Source organism: Paramormyrops kingsleyae, unplaced genomic scaffold, assembly GCF_048594095.1.
Source record: "Paramormyrops kingsleyae isolate MSU_618 unplaced genomic scaffold, PKINGS_0.4 ups69, whole genome shotgun sequence".
In the NCBI taxonomy this organism is placed as follows: Eukaryota; Metazoa; Chordata; class Actinopteri; order Osteoglossiformes; family Mormyridae; genus Paramormyrops; species Paramormyrops kingsleyae.
Window position 1 is genome coordinate 143,345 of NW_027326007.1, and position 24,536 is coordinate 167,880.

Consider the following 24,536-nt stretch of genomic DNA (forward strand, 5'->3'; position numbering starts at 1 on the left):
GTCAGGAAAATCAATATCCAAGACAAAAAAAAGAAACAGTATGACACAGAACAGGTTCAAATTAATCTAAATGTGATGCTACAGTACTTTTTGGAATTGTTACAAAATGTCATGTACAATATATAACATTTAAATCCTGGAATTTGACCTATGATACAATATAAAAGCTAATCTTTAAACACTTCTTAGACTTTCATATTGGTTTGCTGAACATAGCTAAATAATGAAACGAAAACAACAAAATAGTCGAAAAGGGTGAGGGGTCACAATAGTTATTTTTTATTTTAGTAAAAAAATGTTTGTGCTTTTTACACCATTGATCATATTTCTGGAGAAATGATTGGCATTTGTGACGTATGGTTGTCACCGAAACGGCAGAAAGGTTACTCTGGAAGTAAAGTCCACTGTTAAAGCGCCGTAGGACGTGTGTGTCGTTTCCTGTTGTTTCGTTTCTTGATGGACATATTTCAATCAACAGTGGTGAGCTTTCGCGATTCCATTTTGAAGTTTTCTTTCCTTTTTTTTAAAACCTCTGTAAACATGGATCAGCTATGTGGCGTAGTCACAGGTGGCAGGTGTAAATCGTGTATGACTTTTTACGTTCTACCCAAAAAAAGCAAAATAAAAAAAAAATGAAAGAAAACTAAACAAATGTAAAAAAGGATTACAACCACAGACTGGATCATCCCTCAGGGGCTCCTGAACATGCACATTTTCTACTAGTATTATTACAGCCATGTGTCACAAACAATTTATTTGACTATACAACAAACAGTTTTTATTTCAAAAAAAGTATCTGTTTACATAACTTAGAAATTAATATAAAAATAAACAATGAATTTGACTTTTCCTCGAAATTAAAAAAAAAAAAAAAAAAAAAAAGAATGGACGAAAAGTCTCGACGAAGTAACAAAATTTCTGAAATACACAAAATGTATAGGCATCGCAATCTATTAATACAAAAAAGCGAATGGCAGGAAACAGTTGTTGGTATAACGTTCTGTGCTGCATCACAATATCAGGCAATGACAAACAATACATACAAGATCAAATCAAACGATGGAAAGCAATATACAAAATTCTGAAGATAAATACAATATTTATAATCGATATGTTACAAAAAATTCCCTAAGTGACCGCAAGTGTTGTGTGAAACAAAGTGTTGCGATGTTTACGATTATTTTACTCCTTTGCCATCTTTTTTCTTTTTTTTTTTGTTTCCGAAGGAATAAAACTCTGTACTAAATATTTAAGTGGATCTGGGAAAATTCAAGACGAGTGTATAAATATTTAGCTACAACTTTGGCAAAATCACAAAAGTCTACAATTGTATAACCACATACAAAACACATTAGGGAACAAGGAGCTAGAGGGTAACTTTCTGGTACAAGAAACATAGACTTCACAGTAGCCTAAGAATGCAATAGTATACAGTGCCTAGCAAAAGTTGAAAAACATTGCAGATCACACTTGCTTAATAGGAAGCTTTTAGCAGTGGAAGTCATTTTTTTTTAACCAACAGACAGTAGCGTTTTATCTCTGTCAGTGTGCTTGTTGAAGGCAAGAGAAAAATTTTTGCAATATCAAAGTTACAATTCCTAACTACAATAAGTTACAAAGTTCATTTTAAGATGACGTAAGCATGATAAAATCTCCCTTATTTCCACCAACCCCTAAAACCAGGTATTTTTTTCCATTTACTTCATGTTCACGTTTGTTTTCTAAATCATATATTTTTTTAATATTATTTCCAGTTCAATGGCTCACGCTTTCTTGGCCCCCTTCTTACCACAAATTAAAAAAAGGAAAAAAAAAAAAAGTAATTCACATTATAGAGATGCACAACTGTCGTGCATCGGTGTAAGAGAAACTTAATCTGAGGCATTATCTTTTTAAATCAGTGTTTTCGTTAATGGTATATCCACAGAGTTCCTCCCGACATACATCATGAGCTAGACACAGCTGAGATGTAATCAGAAACGTTTATACAAAATAGGCATTTTTTTCCTCCTTTTTTCTTCAAGACTGAGAAATGCGAAAATATGACAAGAAATTCAGTCAATAAAATGGAATTGTTCATGAAGAAGTCGCTCGCATGTCAATTCATATTTGTCTGAATAAAATCTGTGAAACGAAAGTCTTTTTCCCCCCGATAACAGAATTAGCTGTAGATTTCGTTTGTGGTGGACAACACGATTCAACCCGAGTCTTCTACTTGTACGAATGTTCCGAAAAGCCCATTTTGCGACGAGGATGGAGAGGAGATGCAGAAGGAGCAATTTACATGGGAGGGACGACCAGGCCGGACATAGCTGAAAAACAGGCAGAAAAAAACAAAAACGTTACGTTAGCATAGTTGGCCTCGGAGCTTAGTCTTCCTTACAGTGACAAACAAGCAGTTCAGAAGGTGCACTTTTTAATGCAAGAAAGCCAAACCCAGGCTGACCAAAGGGGGGCAAACGTACAGCATCTGCTGGGATTCGTAGTAAAGGTTTACTCTTCATTGTGCCTCATTGATTTGGGAAGACTCCCTTTGTTGAGGCGTAAAGTGTGATTGCATGTAAGATGGCGGATGGATAAAGCGCGAGGTGGGGGGGGGTGGGCAGGGTGTGGCAGGGTAAGTGAAATGTGCTTTTCTAACAAGACACGCTAGAAAGGCTTCACTTTTTAAAGGAGCCGGCAGGCATCCTGACATTTTCCTGCAGAAAGCATCCCGAACTCCCACACATGTGACATTCCTCTTAGCATCCAGTCAATGGCAAACGCCGGCCCAGACTCCCCTGGGGTCGTCCATGCTGACAACCGAGAAACACCATGGTCACCCCTGGTAACGTCAGACACGGCTGCCCCCCCACCCTCCGCCGGCCAAACGCCAGGCACTTCTCAGGTTTCAAAAACTGAACCCAACCCCACCCCTACATTCTTATCAAGACTTATTATGGAACCCCTAATTGTATTTCGGCGTGCCATCCATATGGTGCGTCCTTAACGTTAATACCGAGGACGCTGGAACACCGTCCTTAGGCTGTGTGCTCTGGAGATACGTCATAAAATAGAGGGGCACCACCCAAAGACTTAAGATTGATTTACTTCGTTATTTCAGTCATTTTAACAATTAGGTATCTAGTGAGCTGCTGGAATATAAATGATTTTCGCCCCTTTCAGTTTATTTGTGGTGTTCCGGTTCGGGCGCTTTTAAGTTTGCAGAAGGCTGTGATGGCGGGGCATTCCTCATTAATTTCTGCAAACCATATATTAATAAGTGTGCACATGTAAAAGCGTGAACTTTAATTTCCCACTTCATTAATCCTAACGCTATTAATTTTGGATGGACACACTACAGCTAAAAACACATTTTCCAACCAAACAAGTCAAGAGGGGTAAAAAAAAAAAACACTCAAAATAATTGCTTACAGTAATCTTTTGACTGTGTCTGCCCCTTTTCCTGGTTACTCTCTGAGTGTGGAGAGCTTTTGACAAGCATTAACACCACCTTACAGGCCTATAAATGTGCATAAAGGATTAAACCACCACCACTTTGTCCCATTATCAGAACCCAAATTGGTTTGGTTTCTGTAGCAGAAATGAAGTTTAAATCGATATCGCAGCTTCAGCTATACGGCTATAAGGTCCTCAAAAAAAAAGTGATCTTTAATCCAGGACTCATTAAAAATATCATCAAAATATCATCCCAGAGTTCTTCACCGAAACCCAAGGGGTACACCACCCTAGACCCCAGATGAGTTTAGATGAGTTCACTTGAGGTCGTGGGGGGAGGGGTAGAATAGCTATTAATATAATGGTATTATTCAGCTTACAGTGCACCTGAAGGCACAATGTATAAGGGAAACGTCAATGACTCAGGAGCTGCTTCCCTTCAGCCGTCTGGACTACGTGTGTCTGAGTCTTTCTTTATTATCAATCAATTTTCTCCATCTGCTTATCGAGTACCGGGTCAAAATGACCTGAGATTCTATCTCAGGTATGACAAGGCAGGGGACACCCTGGGCAAAATGGCCGAGTGGCACAAGTCATGCGTAAACTGCATGTCTTGGGATCTCTGGAAGAAACCAGTACGCAGAGGAAACCAGCGCATACAGACTCCAAACTCCTCATGCTAATCAGACCCCCATTCCAGAACCGTGAGTCTACCGTGCCGCCATATTTTATTTGCTATATTTTAGGTAATACAGTACTACATCAATAACAGGGAGTTGGCGTGTCTCTAGAGGCTCTTAACGTCCCTTAATTGTTTATGGTTATATAAGTAAACCAATCGCTGAGCTTGTACATGCACATGCACAGACGCATGCACGCATGAGGCCGTCTTCCGTCCAGTGGCGCTTCACCGGCGTAGGCAGCTATAGAGCTGTACTATGGTAACGTAAGGTGAGTTCTCCCCAGTCGTTTTGGGTCGGGGGGCATTGTTTTTCTTTCTTTTTTATTTGAGCAGCCGGAGACGCCCATGTGGCCCCGCCTCAGGGTCACGGGCAAGGTAGGCGGGGTGAGGTTTGGGAGGGAGGGGGCGGGGCAGCTCACCTTGAAGTCCGTTGCCATTTGCACTGGTGCAAGAGGGCGGTGGAGAGGCTTGGGGCCTGACAACGGGGGCAAAGGCGCTCTTTTGTTTCACTGCAGAGATGACATTGGCAGGTGAGAAAGAGAATATGCCGTGTGCACTGCTACAGTTTGACGAGAGGCTGACCGAGGAGGTTGCCATCGTAGGGCTCGACGGCACTACTGCAATAAAGCAAAAACAGCAAAAAGCGCTCAGAGAGGATCCCACGGCACAGAGGAGATTCCGCGACGCTCCCAATCACATGGCCTTGCCTCGCTCTACATTAACGCAAGGGCTCAACGGAAAGCATGACTCGGAATGGGAAGCAGGGATATCATCATTTTTTGAGGGGCTTAAAAAAACCATAATCAGATTTGGGTTAGAAGTTGGGGGATGTACAGTATCCTGCCTTTGGTCACTCTCTGGATAACAGGTCTTATACTGGACTCTGATTGAGAGACAACTTTGAACATAATTTGTGATCTGACTCTGCTTTTGGTAAGACTTTCCAGATGGTTTTTTCGGTTTTTTTTAAAGACTTTTTTTTTTAGTTGTTGTTTTGATCGTCAAATTTTCCAACAAGGGTTTTCAGCCTCCAGAGTCACCACTCCTTTTATCCAGTAGCACGCATTCCCAAAAGTCAAACCGACCGAGGCATCGACGGAAGATGACAAGCGTCCCGTCGGGAGGACCGGAGAAGCCCGAGTGAAGGGGGGGGGGGCATTACCTTGATACTTACTGCCGTAGGGGGAGTTGGCGGTGGAGCCGTTGAGGAAGCCGGGGGAGCCAGGCACCCCGAGGTTGGGCATCCCTGAGTTCCCATACCCGTTCATGCTGTTGCTCACTGTGTTGTAGTTGGACTGCTGCGGGGTGCTGCTGGGCACGTAGCCCCGGGGGGACACGCTGCTGGTGTTGCGGCTGTAGCCCACTGCGGAAATAGGGGGGGTCAAACTCACTTTAAAAATAAAGAAATAAAGGGATTGTACTCCACTGCATGAAGTTAAAAATCGTAAGTTCAGAACAGGGGTAGTACACAGAGAGAGAGCTAAGCATGCCAGTGTGCCGTTTTCGTTGTTGCTGTTTCTTTTCAGTTTCTACGTTTGGCTGCGTAGCTATGCCAGACCGTCTGCTTGCTTGGCTTTCCCCCCAATCTGATCCAGCGGGCAGCTGGCGCATGCGAGTCAAGCGAGCGAATTAGCGCTCGGTTCAGCTTAGTTTACGCTTTTGTCGAAAGCGGCCTGAGATTACGTTTTTTTTTTTTTTTTTAAACATTTTTTAAAGCTGGATAATTTTGTTGAATGACTTCAGACAATCTCTCCTAGGGTTGCAACCGTAGGGAGATACTGGGGTTTGATCGGGCAGCCGTTGAGGTTGTAAGGCTAGCCTTGTTACTCTGAGTCTGTATTCTTCATTTGTTTCAGTTACCTAAGTGTCTGACATAACATGCACTACTGTGTATGTGTTCCCCTGACTTTTACAGCAACACAAAAGATGCCAAGCCGTTATTGGCTCCTGCGTTAGGTGAATACCAGGATCGGTCACTCAGAGCCAGGTAAACCAGGGGGAGGCCCTGACAGGGCCAGGAAGCCTCCTGGGATATCAATTAGCCGGCAAGGTAAGATTCGGCCGCAGCCCGTGGAGCGAGGGAGCGGCCGGGCACCGCCAAAGGGCAAGGCAGACCGTCCGGGGTGCACAGCTTATCTTCTCTCACAGGTACATACCCTGGTCATTACCCTGAGATGTCTCTGATACGTTGACGGCGAGCTGGCCACTGAAGGAGTTCACTCCCATCATGCCTCCATGGGATGCAGTGTTGGCAAGGGACGGGATCTGGTTGTGGTTGCGAGGTACGCTGTAGAGGGCCTCGGCGATGTCGGCGGCCCTCTTCAGGATGATCTCCTGGAGGGGAAGTGGGGTAAGACATCGTCACGGACATGTTCCGGAGACCTTCCAGTCTAGGTCCATACATTTTTACAAGTCACTCCTTCTTGAAAGTGGTTCAGACTTGAGCAAACATTTAACGTTAAATATATATAAACATGACGCCTTATTCTTAGGTCTGTATACGCTGTGTTTCTGAAACCTGAAATTATAATCAGTAATTCTAAAGGAGAAATTTTACAAGAGAAAATAATCATGCATTCGGTTACATATAGATGGAGGCTGTGCGAAGCTTTGAGCGGCTCATTAATTGTGTGTTATCTGCATGTTAGCGGTGCCTAAACAGCTACAAATGCATGTATAGGAACGCAACTCCGTTTACCAGAGGGCCAGTGCATTTGCATGTACGAGAGTCCCCTATTTGACTTGCACCGCTCAGCGGATTTATTTAGGAATTTGCATTAGTTACGGACCCTTTTGGACCTTGTTCAAGGTCACTCTCTCATTCCAACGGCTACATACGCACGCGTGTCTGTGTGTGAGAGGGCGTGCGGGGTGTGTGCGTGTTTTGAGTGATTAACTCCTCTCGCAGGAGCGCAGCGGGTGGAAACGAGTCTGGGAGGAAGGAGAAAGCTGTTCTCGGGGACTGGTGACACCGCACAATAGCCTGGAGGCAGCTTCGAGATACAGGAGCCAGAGCGCCGTAGAAAAATAAGGATGATAATGCTTAGAGAAAAGTGCTGATTTAATTACTGCGCGTGGACACTGAAAGGTTTTGGGGAGGAGGGGGCTGTGTGTGGGGGGAGAGTGGGGGGTGCAGGCCGGGCTTCACCTGGTTGTTGTGCGGCATGCCGTACAGAGCTTCCACAAGGTCAGCGGCCCGCTTCAGGAGAACCTCCTACAAAGGAACCAGGAAAGGAGGTGAATCAGGCAGCAGAAGGAGCATTGAGAATGCTTTGGAAAGAAATCCCCACACCTCCTCCATTGAGGCATTTTTGCCATAACAAGTTATTGCTACGGCGACCATTATCAATAAAGCCAGGGAAAGGCGCATTAGCGCCCACAGATGCGCCAGCGGACTCCAGTCGACTCGGGGCCCTGGCGCTAAATGGGGAGAGTAAGTGCTTGGCTTTTAATGGCGTCTCCTTGCGGGTTTTAAACAAACAAACACGCCGGGAGACACAGGGCGGCTGAGGCACGGCGTTCGGCTGCTAATTCCAACCACTTTAGCACCGAAGAACAATGAGTCATTTTCCATATCTTAATTAAACTGGCGGAGTCCTTAAAGACAACATCTCACCCCTAATTCATGGCCCAAATTTGCAGGAGAGTTCAATGCTTATTCCTCTTTCTTCCGAACAATAAAGTGAATTAGCTTGGGTTAATCTAGTTCTTTCATAATGACATTAAGGAATTTTTCAATTAACCTCTTTCACTCACTGTTGTAAAGGACTTCATAAATGACTTCCCATCCAGCAAATGCTGTGTGCTTGTGCCAGGGGACACAGATGCACTGAATCTGGTCTTATCCATACATGCACGCTTGTGCCCTCCTACCCCCCCCCCCAACCTTCCAGTTTTGACCACAACAAGTTTAGCTTCTTTCAAAAATCAAAACCGGCCTAAGCACCAACTTCCCTCATAGGCTCAGCTGACTTCCTTCTGGCTTGATTCATATTTACATTTTATTCCTCGATCTAAAATGAAAGTGACTCTCGAGGAACCAGTTGATGTACATCTCAGGCTACGAAATCAAGATCAGAATGAGGTTCCCTCCAGTAGTGTCGCTACAAACAGCTGGACTTAGGGGGCTGTGCCGATTGTGGGGTAAGCAGCCCATTGTAATCACATGACCCAAGCCATTTTCTGTACCATTCCCACCTCCCTTTCAGTTCCACGGTACCCCTTGAACGTTCCGTTCTGAACAGCGGGTTAGGGTGCCACTTCAACACGCCCCCACAATTGTGGTCTGTTGCCAACTTGGGTGGCAGCCTTGCAAACAATGACTTCTTAGGGAACCCCCCCCACCAACCCCAATTCCCCCACCCAGTGCCCCGATTCCCCCACACACGGCTCGACGCCTCTTCCAATCCGTACGGCGTCCTGCCTCGGACCCTTTATTTATCAAGATTAATCACTGAAGGCACCACTTCTCGAGTGTGCCATACGTTCGCAGGAACAGGATTTAATCCGCAAAGTTGCCGGATGGATGGCTCTTCAAATGGGCATTTACCTCTGAAATTGGTGTCTATGCTTGACGTTACATGCATCTAGTTTGCATACAAATAAAGAATTATACTTGTCATGAAGCAGGTACAATCTTTGAAAGACCCAGCTGTCTTAATCCTGTCTCATCAGCCTGAGTACCCCTCTCTGAGTAAGATAAAGTGCTTTTCTGGGGTGTTAATAATTACTCATAATCTCCTCTATCATATCGCAACACTTTTTACATGCCTTTCAATTTTAAGCAACGATTAAAGCAATTAAGGCCGTCACATTTACAAGACGTTTTTCATTTCCGGAAAATATTCCTTGCACTCCTTGTCCATATGGCACACCGCAGAAGGCGACATAAGGATAGTTTAAGAAAATTATGTCGCCTCTCATCCTTGATCTGTCATTTGCCGCGTGGCGTCTTAACTAATGAACCCGCCTCTGGAAGCTGCACTCAAGTGGCAGTCCGGCCGTGTTGGAGAGGCGGCGAGGAACCCCAGCCAATCGGCGGAGGGCGGCCCCGGTACGAGTTCGTTTTCGTGCCGGCGGGCACTGTTCGCTCAAGGTTGCGATTGGTTTGGGGCAGGTGGTGAGGTGTTTCCATGTACATCTTCAGGTTGCGACAATAAACGCGATCGGCTCTTTTTCATGGGGTGTCGTTGGTTAAACGGAAAACAATGGTGAAACGAGTCATGCCTGTTATGTTCTATCATTGCATTATGAGGAGGCGGGTGGGGAAAAAAGAGTTGCTAACGCCCGTGGACGGCGGAACGTTTTAAACGTGCCTGATTACTCACGGGCTCCATCATCTAGAATAGTATATATCTTCACCGTTAAAGAAGGTAACCAAGGTGATCTGGCTTCAGGTGCTAATGTCATTATGAAACTGTAAAGCAATTATTCTGTTAGTTCTTGCCTGGGGGCGTGAATACATTGAGGATTGAGGAACCAATAGATCTACCTACTTCAGAAAGCAGGGGGAAAGAAGATGAATTTTAATGCATGGGTAATTGCTTGACATGAATGCATTTCTAATAAATTTCCCTGTGTATTAGATGGAAAAGGAAGCGAGATACATCGGTGTTTTCCGCGTGAGACGGAACTTGAAGGAAAAAAAAGCGAGAATTATATGCAATTTAAATTCTACTTTTTAATGATGTCAGGTTTATATTAATTTGTATAAACCATTCAGCTGCTCCTGCATATTTTTTTCTGTTCTCCTGACTGTATGGAGCAGAGAGGAGATCATACTGTTTTTAAGGTGAGTCTTGCGTTCACTCTGGGAGTTTGTATAACGTGTTTATTTGGCTCCCGTAGGATCTGTCGGTAATTCTTTGACGTTGTCTGAAATGAGGAGGTAAGCTTCAATCCGATGTCCCCCCCCCCCAAACCAGCGACGTTATTAGTGTACATCCAATGCAATCGGCACCCGCCACATCGGTTTTCTGTCACACCACAATTACCCATCAAAACCGCACACATTACGGATCCTTGGGAAACGTAGGAAGAAGGGAATGTGGAAAAAAAACGTGGCGAAAATCAATATTGCCGTAATATCAACTGGGGGGGGGTGAAGTCAGGGAGGGAGGGAGGAGCATATAAAGAAAGACTTCTGGCTTGGCTTCACCTGCTGCCGCCACCTCCCCCCCCACACACACCCCATATTTCAGACTCTTCTCTTCTCATTCGGATGTATGTAGGGGTCAATTGCTGTTTCACTGCAAACAGGCGCTGACCCCTCAGCACCGGCCCCGAGACAGCTGGCTTAACGATGATGAATCGCGCGGGGCTTTCATTTACATGCCGCTGAACTCCACATTTGGGTCCATTAGGAGCAAAATCAAATATTTATGTTGTTTATTGAAACCGCTAGATCCCATCTCTTTGCAGCGTCGCTCCTGGCGAAGCCGCCATGCCGTTATCGGGCTTTTTCTGGGGATAAAAAAAAATAGCGGTAAATAGGTACGGGTCTTCCCTTTTACCCTAACTGACGGGTATTTGTTTGTGGGGGGGGTAGGCGGGAGGAGGAGAAATGGTTTTCTAAAGCGCCATTTTGCCAGGGTCTGCTTCGGATTTCTTCCTGTGACTAATGGCGCGCATTAGCGGATTTTCGTAGGACGTGCGCGGAGAGGTGTTCCGCTGCCGCCGCACCTTTTCATGGGTTATACAGATAGTTTAAGGCATTTATTGGAACAAGATTTTCCGTCCAGATATTGGTCTCCGCTGAGACAAAAAAGAAAAAAGAACCAAGAGTAATTGAAACGCATCATGTACCGAGTGCTAACTGTGTTTCCGGAGATTTCCAAGCTCAGGCCCATCCCCCCCCCCCACCCCCCCGAAGCGTGCCTGAACTGGCGCAGTTACCGTTTTTATAAATTATACGGCGGGAGTTAATGACATCTCCAGCCCACACGCTGTGCTTTAATGGGTATTTGTAGTATTTGTATTATTAAACCACCGAGGTGGTCAACACTCACCGAGCACCCCAGAACATTCCATAAACTAATCAGTCATAATATCGCCCAGGCCACACCCCCTTCTCCACACGCCTCTGATGCAAAATTAGCGGGTTTTCTATTATCGGGGGCAGAGTCATCGATTGCATGAAAGGAGGATGAAAATATTGAATCAAAGATTGCTCAAGAAAGAAAAAAAATTCAAAGCCCAGCATATCTTTCATGTAGCACATCAAAACGCTGTTGCTGTGATATTTGTCGCCCGCGTGGGAGCTGTAGGCGAACTGAATCTTTGTGGAATTCAAATGAAAAGGGACCCCGCAGATATGAACGTGTGGTCTTCATTTATTAACCCAATAAGACAAGGACTTATAACAAAAGCTTTGTAAACAAAAGATTAAACTGGATCTAGCTTTAGAAAATGAAAGGAAAACAAGGACGGAATAATCACAGATCAAAGTGGGTCTGCTTAGATTACAATCACTACAGGCTACTGAAGTGGAAAATGTTTAATTGAACTATTTCTCCGCACAGAAAGTTTGTGCTTTTCGCCCAGAATCCCAAACAATCCCTGCTTGGCCTAGCCATGTTTGTGCGGCTCTATCTGTGTGTGCGTGCGTGAGTGTGTGTTTGTACCTGTCAGCTGTTATCCTCTCCAGTGCAATTTTCCCCAAGTGATCGAATCATGGTGATTTGCCAAGGGAGATTGCTTCAGTAACTCATCTCGTCCCCGAATTGCACAGGGCGTTACATTTCTGTGAATAAACGGACCAGGCGTCCCCTCTCTGGCTATGGATACTGACCTTCGGTAACCTCTCTGGATCCCCTGGATGTCTTGGGATGACCTTCTGCAACCTCTGGAATCCATAATCGATGGTTGGTTCATTCAAAGCTAAACCAAAGACAGACAACAGTGTGTTAGAGTACAAAGCTACAAACAGCTACACTTCTGAAGACAACATTGTGATGTCCATAATGAGTGTAGTTAAGTGGGTTTACAAACAGGAGACAAACATGAAAAACACCTTTGTCCAGCCCAAATCATCTTCAGTTATATGTCAGACAGTATTGCATAAGGTAGTTGTCGTACCTTACCCAATAGTTGATATATATTCTATGAACGAGCTGGGTCAGCATTATGGCGAAGACCAGCCTGCATGACCAGTAACTGGTGCAGCCAGCCCACACAGCTCTTGGCACGGTCCTCGGGATTTACGGCATATGTCCGGCTAGTGCTACTCTCAGATTTACCCCTACAGCTTTGTCCTCCCCGGTTCCATGTTTCCTGAACTCAATCTGGAGGATCACATCTTGTGAGGCTCTAATATTCCTTTAATGGCTGACCGCAAAACCAACACCCGTTACTACCCATGCTGACGCCACAAGACTCCAGCCTTGAGACGTCGCAGGCCACAAACAGTAATTAATGTTACCCCTAAGCTCGATACCCCCGGCAACCCTCAGAATAGCTATTTTACACTGAAATGCAGCCCGTAAATGAGACCACAGCCACTCCCCGCGCAGCAGGTCGGCCCCGATGTCCAGTGAGCTCCGTGGCAAGTCGGAGAGCTTTGTGACGACACGGGTCGGCACAGAGAAAGGGAGTCTCTATTAGAAAGTATTACGTATGGAAGTAGGTATCGTTCCAAGAGTTTTGAGATCCAGGGATTGCAGCAACACATAAATGGATTGAATATTCTTACACTAACAGGAAATGCCCCTGTCTATTCAATACTTAGCCTGAAATTCGAGGCCATTGCTTGTTACTCGGCATGAGATTTCACCCAACAGAGGATGGCAGGCGTCAAGGCGGGATTGAAGGAAGACAAAAACGCACAGCAGCAAATGGAGGAGACGCTCCAGAAACTAACAGGCTGACCTTAAACCCAAGTGGTGTGGTGTGATCGACTGGCGGCTGGACTGGCCTCACCACAGTGAGAGCGCGACGGCTATGATATGATATGACATCCTGTCGTGTGTCCAGGAAGACAAAAGGTCCATGCAGGAATGGGGAGCAAGACATTTCCTTGTTAATAAAGCATCGACCCGACTTATCGATCTCATGACTATGCTGTTCTTGTCCGAGAATCCTTGGCCCCTCACCGCAGAGACCCCTCCACCTCCTCTTTTTCACTCCTTTTCATTCCGATCCCTACCGCACTCCTAGCCAACGGCAGACCTGGGACGGGACGGGATGAGAGGGATGCTGCCAAATTTCAGAGGTAAATTCCCAACGTGTAAATCTACCCCATCGTCAGGACATTCATCACTGGGGGGCTGTCAGTGTCGCCTTTAGGGGCAATTTGTCACGGCTTGGGTGCGGGACCGGGCAGGGGGTTGGGAGGGTATGAAGAGGGAAGGAAGGGCGGGGTTATATGAGCGGGAGATACGGCCAATCCGGTGCGGGCCTTGCTCTGAGAGGGATTATGGGAAAGAATTACACCCCCTGATTACAGAGCGCCTCTGTGTCGCAGACCAGGCGCCCCGACGTGTTGCTGTCTCATCTATTACCGCCGGGCGGATCATTAAAAGTATTGGGCTGCTAATGAATTTCGCCTGATGAAACCCAGGCTCGAGTGAGATACCGGCTCATCGGCTATTGATTTCATGCAAATGCTCCACCGAGGTCCTAGAACTCTTCATTAGCGCTTTACGTGCTCCACACTTCTGATAGGATGGCTTTCATCTCACGATAAGGTCAAAATGCACAAGTAAAGTTGCAGCTTATAGGTAGAAATGTGTTCCCTTTTCAAAATAATTGAATCATTCACGTGTCTGACACAGAAAGGACATGGCTTCTTTCTGCCTTTTTTTCTTTATTTCTAGATTTGAAACTGATTTCTAGTGACAATGGGAGTCTACGACATGAAGTTTTGAAGCGGCTGCCCCCCCCCCCGCCTCCCGCCCCCCTGTCTGCAGGGCGGGACCCCTCCCCCTGGGCTGTATGCCACTTGTAATGTGGTCCCACCGACACGGAAATCATGGGAGGATTCGCGTCCAAGAATCACAATAGAAATGGCCCCCTCTTTGTGTTAAGAGAAGCAGTGACAGGTGTTCAAAAGAAATGGAGGGGGGGGGACGTCTCTAGTCATATCATGGGGGTGCGGGCGGGAGGGGTCGGGGGTGATGTAACTCCACTTTACCCTCATCCCACCCCTCTCAAGCACCAGCTGGGCCGTATGCATAACAGATTGACTAATAACAGACTAAATCCACCTTGAGTCCCATCCACCCCCCCACTCCCCCCTTCAAACTTTAAGCCACCGTGGCCCTGGGAGCACCGAGTGACACAAGATACATCACCCCCCCCTCCCCTAATACTACCCCCCCTCCCCCCCACCGACAAAAGCAAGGCTGGTAAGGCTCCTTCTCTAGCAGCGGGTCTCACTGACAGTGGGGAAACATTAGACCCATAAATCCCTCCCCTTGTCGGGGCCAGAAGTCTGGCCCTCGCCGGGGCCCAGGCGCGGGCCCCCGTTCCGCCGTTAGGCTGTCCCCCGCACTCCGCCAATCAATACCACTTTCCTGTTTTAGAACTGGGTAATTATGAGGTGGAGAGATTGTCCGACCTTTGACCCGCACTGCATTACTTTGCTGATATTAAGATAAATTGCCTGATTTTGGGTAAACATATGCTGCAATTCAAACTGTCAGCACCGGTTTGCTCAGGGATAATTTGTATTGATCTACCCAGCTTCTTCCCAATTTTGCTTACTGACCTCACGGATAATTAGAGAGGGAAACATCGTGCGGCAGCCTAAGCTACGGCGGACCGAGCGGCACCCCTGGAGGTGACTCCTGGCCGAGAACAATGAGACCGATCTCTGCTGCTTCTTAGTCACACTAGTTACGTTATGCTCTCCAGCTGCTTCCTGGACTAACCTTAGCTCATGCCCCACAACGTGATTCTGTGTTTATGAATCAAATTTATTCGATCTCTCAGCGAGCACTACAATGCATTATTTTATGCGTAGCGAAAGTCAACCCTTAATTGTCCAGCCCGGTTTTGTTTTGACTTAAACGGTTTATAAAGTGAGCCACGCATCAGCCCTGAAGCTTATATATTTAGAAATCAGTCTCCTTTGTGGTTCTTTTATGGACAGAAAGACTGATTACCCTCAATTATTTTTTTTAACATGCCTCATTTGTAAGCGGGGTTTAGCTTAATCAACGTAATATGATCGGAAGACCATTTGTTTCTGCCATAATGCACCATAATCGCGTCGCGGCTCCAGGCACAGGAATGGCTGGGCAATTCTGACCCACGCAAAATAAGGAACCTGATGGGAAAATCAGTGGAAAACTTCAACATTCCGCTGACCCACAAGAATGACTGGCCACCGGTCCTTCACTTAAAAACGGCACTCAGTACCTAACGCTGATTATGATTAGAATATTTTCAGTTCAGGCTGGTTTTGATGCCTCAGATCTTCGAAGACTAGCCCCCGCCGTCTGTCCCTGGTGGTCTTTACCCCCATGCACCATTCATCTGGAGCACGTGACCTGGGAAAGGGGGGTGCAGTCTAATAGCTAGGGTGGTGCCCCAGGCTTCAGGGTTCAGCTGACCTTCCTACCCCCGCAGACACGCAGTCAGTAATGACCGATCCCAGATCACATTCCGATAACCTAACTCACGTCATCAACAGTTCCCTTTTCCCCCCAAATCTACTGCGTTGCTCAGAAAAGGTTCCAGGGAGCGTTTCCGCAAAGAAATGGTGCTCTTCTTTTTTTTTCTTCACTTAAAAATAAAATAAACAAACACCAAAAACAACATTCAAACGTAAATACTACTGAGTAATCAGTCCTCGTTACACTTCCTCAAAACACGATTTACCCAAAATACCGGGCATTCCTACCCCCTTGCTCCATTATTGGTTATTATGATAACTTTCTATCTTACTCAGAGATAGCTAGCTATATTGCCGCTAGCTAGCTATTACTTTGTCTAATTACGTCTAACTGCCGAAAGCTTATCTACACTGCGGAGGGTCCACCCCCAAACCAACAGATTAGGAGTTGCGGAAACACTGCCCTCCAAAAAAAAAAAAAGGATTTTCTGTGCGACAAAGTCTGGTTGAGTCTATATTTCTTCTTCCCCCATAGGTGGAGTGCAACTGAGGTCCCCAGGGGCGGGGGGGAAAAAAGGCCATCTTTCGAGAAGGCGACACGAAGCATCAACATCCAAGGCCAAATGGCAAATGTTTTGGTCTTTGCCTCTGTGCCTCCATGAAGCACTGTCTGAGAACAGAAAACATGAAGGGAAATGTCTTTTAACACTGGTAGACCATTGTTTCCCTCAAAGATTCTGCAGAGGCTGGTTCAATTTAGTGTGCTTTTTTCCCTCCCAAATGAAAATAAGCTAACTGCCATAATAAAAACAGGAAACGATTCATTTACTCCTAACCAGCTGCTGGTTTTAGCCATAAACGAGGTCTATTTTCATTTAAATAATGATCATCTTCCTGCAACTTTCCATCCATGCCTTCGTAATAACTTTGTTAGCTCTCCTCCCTGAAAACAGACCACCGTTATAATTGCAATTTCTTTAAGTAGCGCAGAAATTTAATCCGTGCCAACCGGCGAGGCATTTGTTATTGTCAGGCTGAGACATAATCCACTCTGTGCTCATGCAGAGGAAACGGCACCGTTCGTTGGGGAAGGCATAGCCACGGACCAGCATTGTCCCCCGGAAAATGGAGCTGAGGATCACTGGGGGGAAGGAAAACCAGGCGCTTGTAATGTGCAGAAATTAAATAAAGTAAAATTAAATTGCTCAATACAGAGGCATTCCTCTAGAGGGTGTTAGTGATTTCAGTGACAAAGTGCTATTTGCTGACAAGTAGTTTACACATTAACCAGCTGAATCCGAGGGGGGAAATGCCAATAGCAATTATATCACACCAAAGTTATTAAATGTCCCACTGAAAAGTAACTAGGTGAACCTGACCAGGTGATAAAGACTGCGGGGGAAAAGATGGGGGGAAAAAGAGATCGCACAGCCTAGCGTGAGAACTTCCTGCTGTTCTGCCAGACAACTTTCCATCGGGGGTGAAAACGCGCCAGAGATAGCTAAACGGAGGCGCCGAGGCTACAGGTGGGGGGCGGCACTGATGGGGTCCGTTTAGGTCTGCGTGGCGAAATCAGTAAATGCACGGGAGGTGCTTTCGCCTGCAAGCAGTGCCGCTGCCGTCGGCCTGGGCCACCCCATGATCTCGCCGTCGTCATGGATACAGCAGTAGCCTCTTCATTTTATTTATCAAATAAATAAATAAGTAAATAAAAAGTCATTTCTTCTCTGAGCAATTCAGATGCTCCCGGAAATTAAAATTTCAAAGATCTGCAGCTCACAAAAAAAAAAAAAAAAACGACAGAAAAAAAATCAATTGGTCGAGATCAATGCTCATAGAAATTTCATGAACTTTGAACCAATACAGGCCTGAAGACTGGGGGGGGGGGTGGCTGGGAATCCAGGCAGCAATTGTTCCTCCAACAGATAAAATGTTGCCAACAGCCATAAAAAAAGAAGGTCTGGACAACTACGCGAGCGGGCCCCCACTTTCAAATTTCTCCTACCCCCTGATAGAAATTTATATTTCCAGCCTGTGTAACAAGTGTCCCCCCCCCCACATCCTATCGAGTCTATTGTGCCTCCTGATTCGTGCATGCCCCCTCGTCTTCATGTGCCGAGCGCCGACGGGAATCAGATCGAACCCGGTTCCCCTTCACAGCCGACAGCAGGTGCGAATTAATATTGTAAAATGAAGATCAGTACATGGGCTTGGCAAAAATCGATGGCGGCTAAATTATCGCCGTGCTTTTCCTGCTCATTCGAGATGAGTTGTGTTTTCCTCTCGGAGTCAATACATTGCAGCTTTTCTCATTAATTTCCCAATAAATTTGGCGCCGGATTTCAATCACCGGGGGGCGCTGGCGGGGCAGGGCACGCGGGCAGCCCGGCAAGGTGTGCGGGCACGGCGCCGGTGAGGGCCACCTGACCACCTCATCTATCAAGAGGCAAGTCTTGGTTGTTGAAGCGAGACTAATGTCCCTGACTTAGTAAGGGCAACCTATTTAAAGTGACGATAAAGAGAGATCCAAAATAAGAAAGAAAGGAGGCAATTATATCCAAATCTGTCCGCTGTGCCCTCTTCAGAGCTCAGCTTCTCTGTCGCTTTCTTTTTTCTTTTCTTTTTTTCCAGAACGTGCTATAAAAAGCATGGGAGGGTGAGCACATCAGAGACGCGCGCTCAATTCCAGCCACTTGCTTCAATTACAGGCTCAGATTTCACAGGTCACTTAATAAATTACATGTCATCAAAAAAAAGAGAGAGAGACACGCGATTCCCCCTCAAAGCGTGGAGAGCGTTGCGTAAACTGCGCAGCTAATTGGAGAGCCGCCGGAACCGTCTATTCGGGGTCCCCACAACGCCACCCCCCGAGCTTTTGCGATGCGCATGCTTTCCAGTCGAGGGGCTCCTCGACGGGGCCCTGCTAGGCACGGGAGGGGGTCTGGGACAGGCGATGGAAGCTCTAATGCAGAGGCTAATGTGACGCGAGACAGATCGTGGCCTGTTCCGTGGAAAAAGCGGAAGAAACAAGTCTCGTTGACCTCTGCTGCATGGCATTGAAACAACTCTGTTTACCAACTTCCCAGAATGCCTTTGATTGCCAGGCTTTTGTCGCCATCGCACCCAGCCCCAAGGTGGGTGGGTTAGCTGGGGGGGGAGGAAACGCTATATCAGATAGATGGAGATCAGAGACTACAAAGCGCCTCTGGGCGGGTGTGGTGCTGTGCTGGAGGCCTGATGGACAGATTGTGCACTGCGGAGCACTTGCATCCTCTGATGGAGTTTGATACAGCAGTTAAACGTTGCATGCATTTCTGCAACACTGCCCAAGCTCCAACTCAGCCCCTCCCCACTACCCCGCTAATTTTTGTTTCCCAAAAATTGTAGGGGGTGCAACATGTACCAACATCACCCATAGTTTCTCAGCTCAGTTACATTAATCCTGTGTTGTTCTTTGTTTAGCTAGCAAAATGTTTACTAGAAAAACGAAACATAAAAATAAACTAAATCAAAGAGCTTGGAAAGGCCATGAGAACTTAAACTCTTTCCATACCCCAAATTAGTTTTTGTTATGTCCTGTGTTAATCACAAGTAACTAATCTGAAATAATATTAAAGATGGTTGCTAAGTGTTAGCGTTCCATTAGCTATGTTCTGATATGTATTAGCTTTTTAGCTACCGTTTGCTATCTGCTAATATGTGCTAGCCTTCAGTTTGCTATCTGCTAATATGTGCTAGCTTCCCATGGTGACACTTTACTGTGCCCAGATATTTGACACTTGTGACTTGGGGCTTCATCACGTGAAGCTGGAATGACCCCTTCGTCCTTCGGCCGATGACGAATGGGCCACCTCTGCAGCTCCGCGTTTCGTCAGTTTTGGCGCAACGGCATCAATACCTTCACCTTGACGGGGGGGGGGGGGGAGGATACTTTGTGATTTATCTATCGAGTCGTCAAGTCACCCGGCTCCGCCGAACGACGCCCGAGTGGCGAGGGGGGGCAGCCAGCCAGCATTGGCCCGAGTCCTTCGGAGGGATCGGTCGCCGAGCCGGGGCAATGACAGACAAATGGGTCTTGTTAGAGAAAGCCCAAAAAAAAAAACCCGACTTGTACTAATAACAGAGAGGCCAGTGCCGGTCACCAAGGGTCTGAAGACGAAGCACCCTGTCATGGCACAGGTTGGGAAATTAGCAAATAATGTACCTCCTCCCTGATAGATGTGTGAGGGCTCCCCCTCACCAATCATTTTTTAACATTTTGATACATGTCCACGGTCCCGCTGGAGGAAACGAAAAGTTTACCGGCCCTCAGTTTTCCCGTGATGAATGGCGCCGGGTGAGTGTACAATCTCCGTATGAAGTATAGTTCATTTTAAGCAATTCCGGTAAATGGGTGTCACTGATTAGGACGAATAGTCCTAGCGGAAAGACAGTGCCACTGCTGTGTCTTATTTCTTCTAGCCTCCAGTGAGGCGTAAAAGGTTAGTCTGTCAGGAGCAGTGCCTAAATAGAAGGCAATGGCTTTGATACTATTAGATTTGAGCGCCAGGGTTTATTTATGAAACCTGTCATTGTTCGAAAGGCGCTCCGGCAAGACGCGGCGGGCGGCCGTACCGAACGGTTGTTCGTGTGGTGGCTTAGCGGGACACGTTGCTGCTGCCGTCCTCCAGGGTCGGGGCTTTGAATCCCTCTGCGTGTGCAGTTTGCGTGTTCTCTCCGTGAAACGTGTGACTGCGTGAGTCCCCTGCTATGGCATCTCTCCCAGGGTGTCTGCCGCCCTGGGCCCTATGCTCGTGCGGATAGACTCCAGATCCTCAACGGGACAAGCAGTTATAGATCGATGGACGGATAGATGGAAGTTCACGTGAACCTTACACTCTTGACATGTACCTGATTTCTCTGCATGTTTTACATTTATATATTTTAATAGGACTCTAACAAACATGTGCAACCAAAGAGCTGCAACAACTCAGTGTTTCCGAAGATGGCAGCTAACATCCCGAAACAAGGCAGTAATGGGTGGGCAGGGGGGGGCTGAGCTCTATAAACCTGTTCGATCAGTTGTAGAGGACTCCTCCGGGCGGGGGCCGTATCGACGGGGGGAGGGACGCGCCTTTGATTCTCTTCAAATGCCACTGACAACTTGTCCCCCTCCCTCCCCCCCCCCCCCCCCAACAAGCGGGCCTGATCAATGGGTTACCAATACAGGTATCTGACGGTACACAAACCCCAAGAAAAGGTGTTCTGGAACAAACAAGGTTAAAGTTAAAAATAAACAAGTACGAGAATGCCCAGGGCTTCAAGAGGAGAGAAGCAACGGGTGATGGAACGAAAGTAGAGCAGAGTGGCAGGGTGATTCAGCACTGCCATGAAGACATGGACCGGCTGACAGCACGTGTTACAGCTTGTATCATCTGAAAACGAGGGAAGCATTACCTAAACGTTCTCCAAACGTGCCCGTCTGTGGCTTTCTGTTTGCGTAACCCCTCTCGAAGGTGGCGTTCCCCCTCTCAGAGCTTTTATTTTTCTCTATGTTACGTACACTAATTTAAGACTGAACTTCTAAACGCAACTCTTGACCCAGTAAAAACACTGCGGGCTGTTAATATACGCGAGCGCCAATTAGGCTGCCTCCTCCACTGCAGCACGGCTAATTTGTTTAAAGAGAGCTGACCTCCGAGACAGCCGGTTTGCGTTGGCCATGACAGAATAGAGCTATCGACTCCGGACTGTGCGGAGACGCCATTGATGGAATCGCGAGTGAATGAACACAAAAGACTTTTAAAGCACTTCAGCGCCATGACACCTTCGCTCAAAGGGGAAAAGAAGTGTTGCCTTTTTTTTCCCCTGTAGGTAGGAGCTTGCCAGGGAAGGGCAACTGAACGGCGAAAGGCAGACAATATCATAGCCTGGGAGACAGCTGGGCCAGTGCCAAAGTGACTGGTCCGATCCGTTTTGTTCCTAGTATTTAAAATGTGTTTGTATTTAATCAATTGCCCTTTTCAAATTCAACATGGACCAGTGCTAGATGAGTAACAGCTCTGTACGATCGCTCACACTGAATGTGTACCCTGGTGCAGGGGTGGGGGGAGTGGGTATTTTCTGTACACATCCAACGAAATCACTAGATACTGGGATGCCGCCATCGTTGTGCGCCGTGTGGTCACCCTTGTCAGACAGACATCCTTGCATGGCTGAGGTGTACAGTCTATCTGGCTATATGACATACTGATACTGACTCTCGGTAATTAACGAAAATTTTTGTTAAATGCCCCAAAAAGGCGATTTGAAACAAGGCTCGGGGTGACGGAGCGACTGGGTGACCGAGAGGTCGACGCAAACGGCTCTAAATGAGCTGTGTGAGATTGAATGCTGGGAAACCAAGCCTCCACATTGCTATGGTGGAGCGGACGGTCGCTGGAATGCATTCAGTCCGTGCAAATTACTCGCTGCAAACAAAACTACAGAGACCCTTTTTCAAACTTTTCAAGTTGAAAGAGGCTGTTTATGAGCTAATTACAACTGTAAAATGTGCAATTTGTTTCAATCAATGGAACTTATAAGAGTTTAGAGCCCATTAGAATATTTCATCTTTACGACTCCTTAGAATTATTTAATTATTTCAAAGCTTTTATTTAAAATAATAATAATAATAATAAACCTGGTTTAAATGAAGGATAAGGAAAAAACATACGTACCTCTGAGCATTGGTCAAAGTAATTAGAATAATTTCGACTGCAGCCAGGACATAATTAATATAGCTACTTATCATTTAGACGTGCATAAATATAAACAACAAAATTAGCTGTTAATTTAATTCTAAATGTCCAGCCTCTTTTGCACGCAGAGTCGTACCCTCTACGAGACAATTTACTGTTAGCCGCCAATTACACGTAGCGGCTCTTAATTCCACTCCCGAGCGTTAGCCGCTTGCGGATGGATCACTTTCTCTAATTTGACCTTACAGTGGGGGGGGGGGGGGGGGCATGGCTCTGGGAATAAGCAGCACTAGAGGAGAGACGCCAGACGTGTCGTGTGTGTGTGTGTGTGACTCATTCTTTTAATTCGCCGGTGCTAATCAAGTGTGCAGTCCCAAAAATCTCCCAGGGAACATTATCTTTGTGATGGTTGGAGGGAGCAAGGAGAGGGCAGGACAGGTACAACAACAGCAACAAAAACGGCGGAGCGTTACGGCCCTGCGAGAATTCCCGCCGCAAGTGACCAAGAGGCCCGTTATTTGTGTTGCTGCATCCTGCACGTAAATGCTCCTGCTCCGCATGTTGCGCTCCACCCTTTTTTTCGTTACCCTTCAGCCTTTTTGCCCCTTTGCCATTTGGAGTGAGGTGGGGGGCAGAGGGGCCAGACTGTGACCATGGTGGGGGCCGTGATAGGAAACAGCTGCCCAGGGTCGGTCTGAAGCCCCGTACCTCTTTCCCAGTCCCACAAAGTTTTTGTGCCCCGAGTCCGGGTTCAGGCCACGGGTTCAGTTTTCAAGGAGCGAAAGTAATTCCTGATGATTATCTCACTGTCCTCCTCAATTTCAGATTAGACAGAAGCTTCCAGGTCAGACAGGCTTTGACCCCCCCCAGCCCCCCACGTCTCCTGACGACAGATAAGGCTCCACATCCTTCTGTCGCGCTCTCTGTTCACATGAGTGGATTACAACGGTACAGCTGGTGAATATCACATGCAAACACACATACATGCACACACACACATACATACATAAGCATATGCATCTGTGCTCGGATAGTGCTAATATCCTCTTGTCCTTAAGTGAGGAGCCCAGTATCCATCAAAAACACACAAATGCGCAAACATACACAAGAATAAAGATATTTTTATGGACAGCAGGGTGGATTGTGGGAGTAGTCACATGACCTCCTGTAATGGCTAGAGATTAACAGGACGTGGCAGAAGCACCCACTCCACCCCCACCCCTTTGAGAATGGGGGTCTGAGGGGGGGATAGAGTTTCAGAGACTCGCCCCCCCCTTCCTAACCTCTCGGCGGCGAGACTCTCACACATTCTCCATCCCTGAGAGAGGGGGCCACGTCGTTCCAGCCAGGTGGGCCGCTTGCCCCATGTGGTAATAGCACTTAGCAGACCATGAAGATAGTGCAGAAGATGGGTGGAAAGAACCGAGTGGGTGGGTGGGGGAAGGGGGATTGAGAGTGCCCTTACCGGTGTAGACGAATCGACCGGGGGCTCCTTTGCAGAACTGCTTGGACTTGTAGGAGAGGGTGACTTCCACCACACCGGGGATGTGTCTGGGAGGGGTCTGTACTCGGATGGCGTGGGGAGTTATCAGCTGCAAGAATCAGACCATCAGTGAGGAGGGGGGAGTCAGCCACCTCAACAACACCGGAGCCTGCCGGTTCAACCTAATTACCCGAATGCATCTAAATCAGGGCCGCAGTCTAACGAGTCTCCCTCGGTGTGGTCTGGCTTAGTATCCTGCAGTTTTTAGGGAAAATGTCTGCAATTTATCCTTGGCTTTCGATTTTTTGCAGGAAAGGCCAGAGGGCATCGTTCACACAAAAATTGCCTCCATATGTCTCTCCGTGCTGTTTTTTTTTCTCCCCCTCCTCGTAATATTTCAGCGCTAATTGTTCGATTGTATTGCGGGACCTCCTGGTCCTAGCTCAGGACCAGATGCTAAGGTAACCCTCGGGTTCGCCCGTCTAACCGGATCTGTTTCTTATTCACCAGTGTGAGCCGGGCATCATACCTCACTCCAGACGAGCATCGTCCCGAACACGACTTGCAGGCCGTCAAAGAAGTTGTCGCCGATGATGATGACCGTGGCTCCGCCCGTGGTCCATCCTTCGCTGGGGCTGATGGCTTTTATGCAGGGGGTAG

General features: G+C 46.9%; 1 protein-coding gene across 1 annotated transcript; it reads right to left on the reverse strand.

Moving 5' to 3' along the window:
• Nucleotides 1–256: 256 nt before the first annotated feature.
• Nucleotides 257–24,536, reverse strand: LOC140586476 (transcription factor COE3-like; the record flags this gene model as incomplete). Its single annotated transcript, XM_072708305.1, has 8 exons — nt 257–2,312; nt 4,540–4,629; nt 5,295–5,483; nt 6,289–6,454; nt 7,269–7,334; nt 11,910–11,998; nt 23,859–23,985; nt 24,406–24,536. Coding segments are annotated over 8 exons (890 nt in total), but the record flags the coding sequence as incomplete, so codon positions are not given.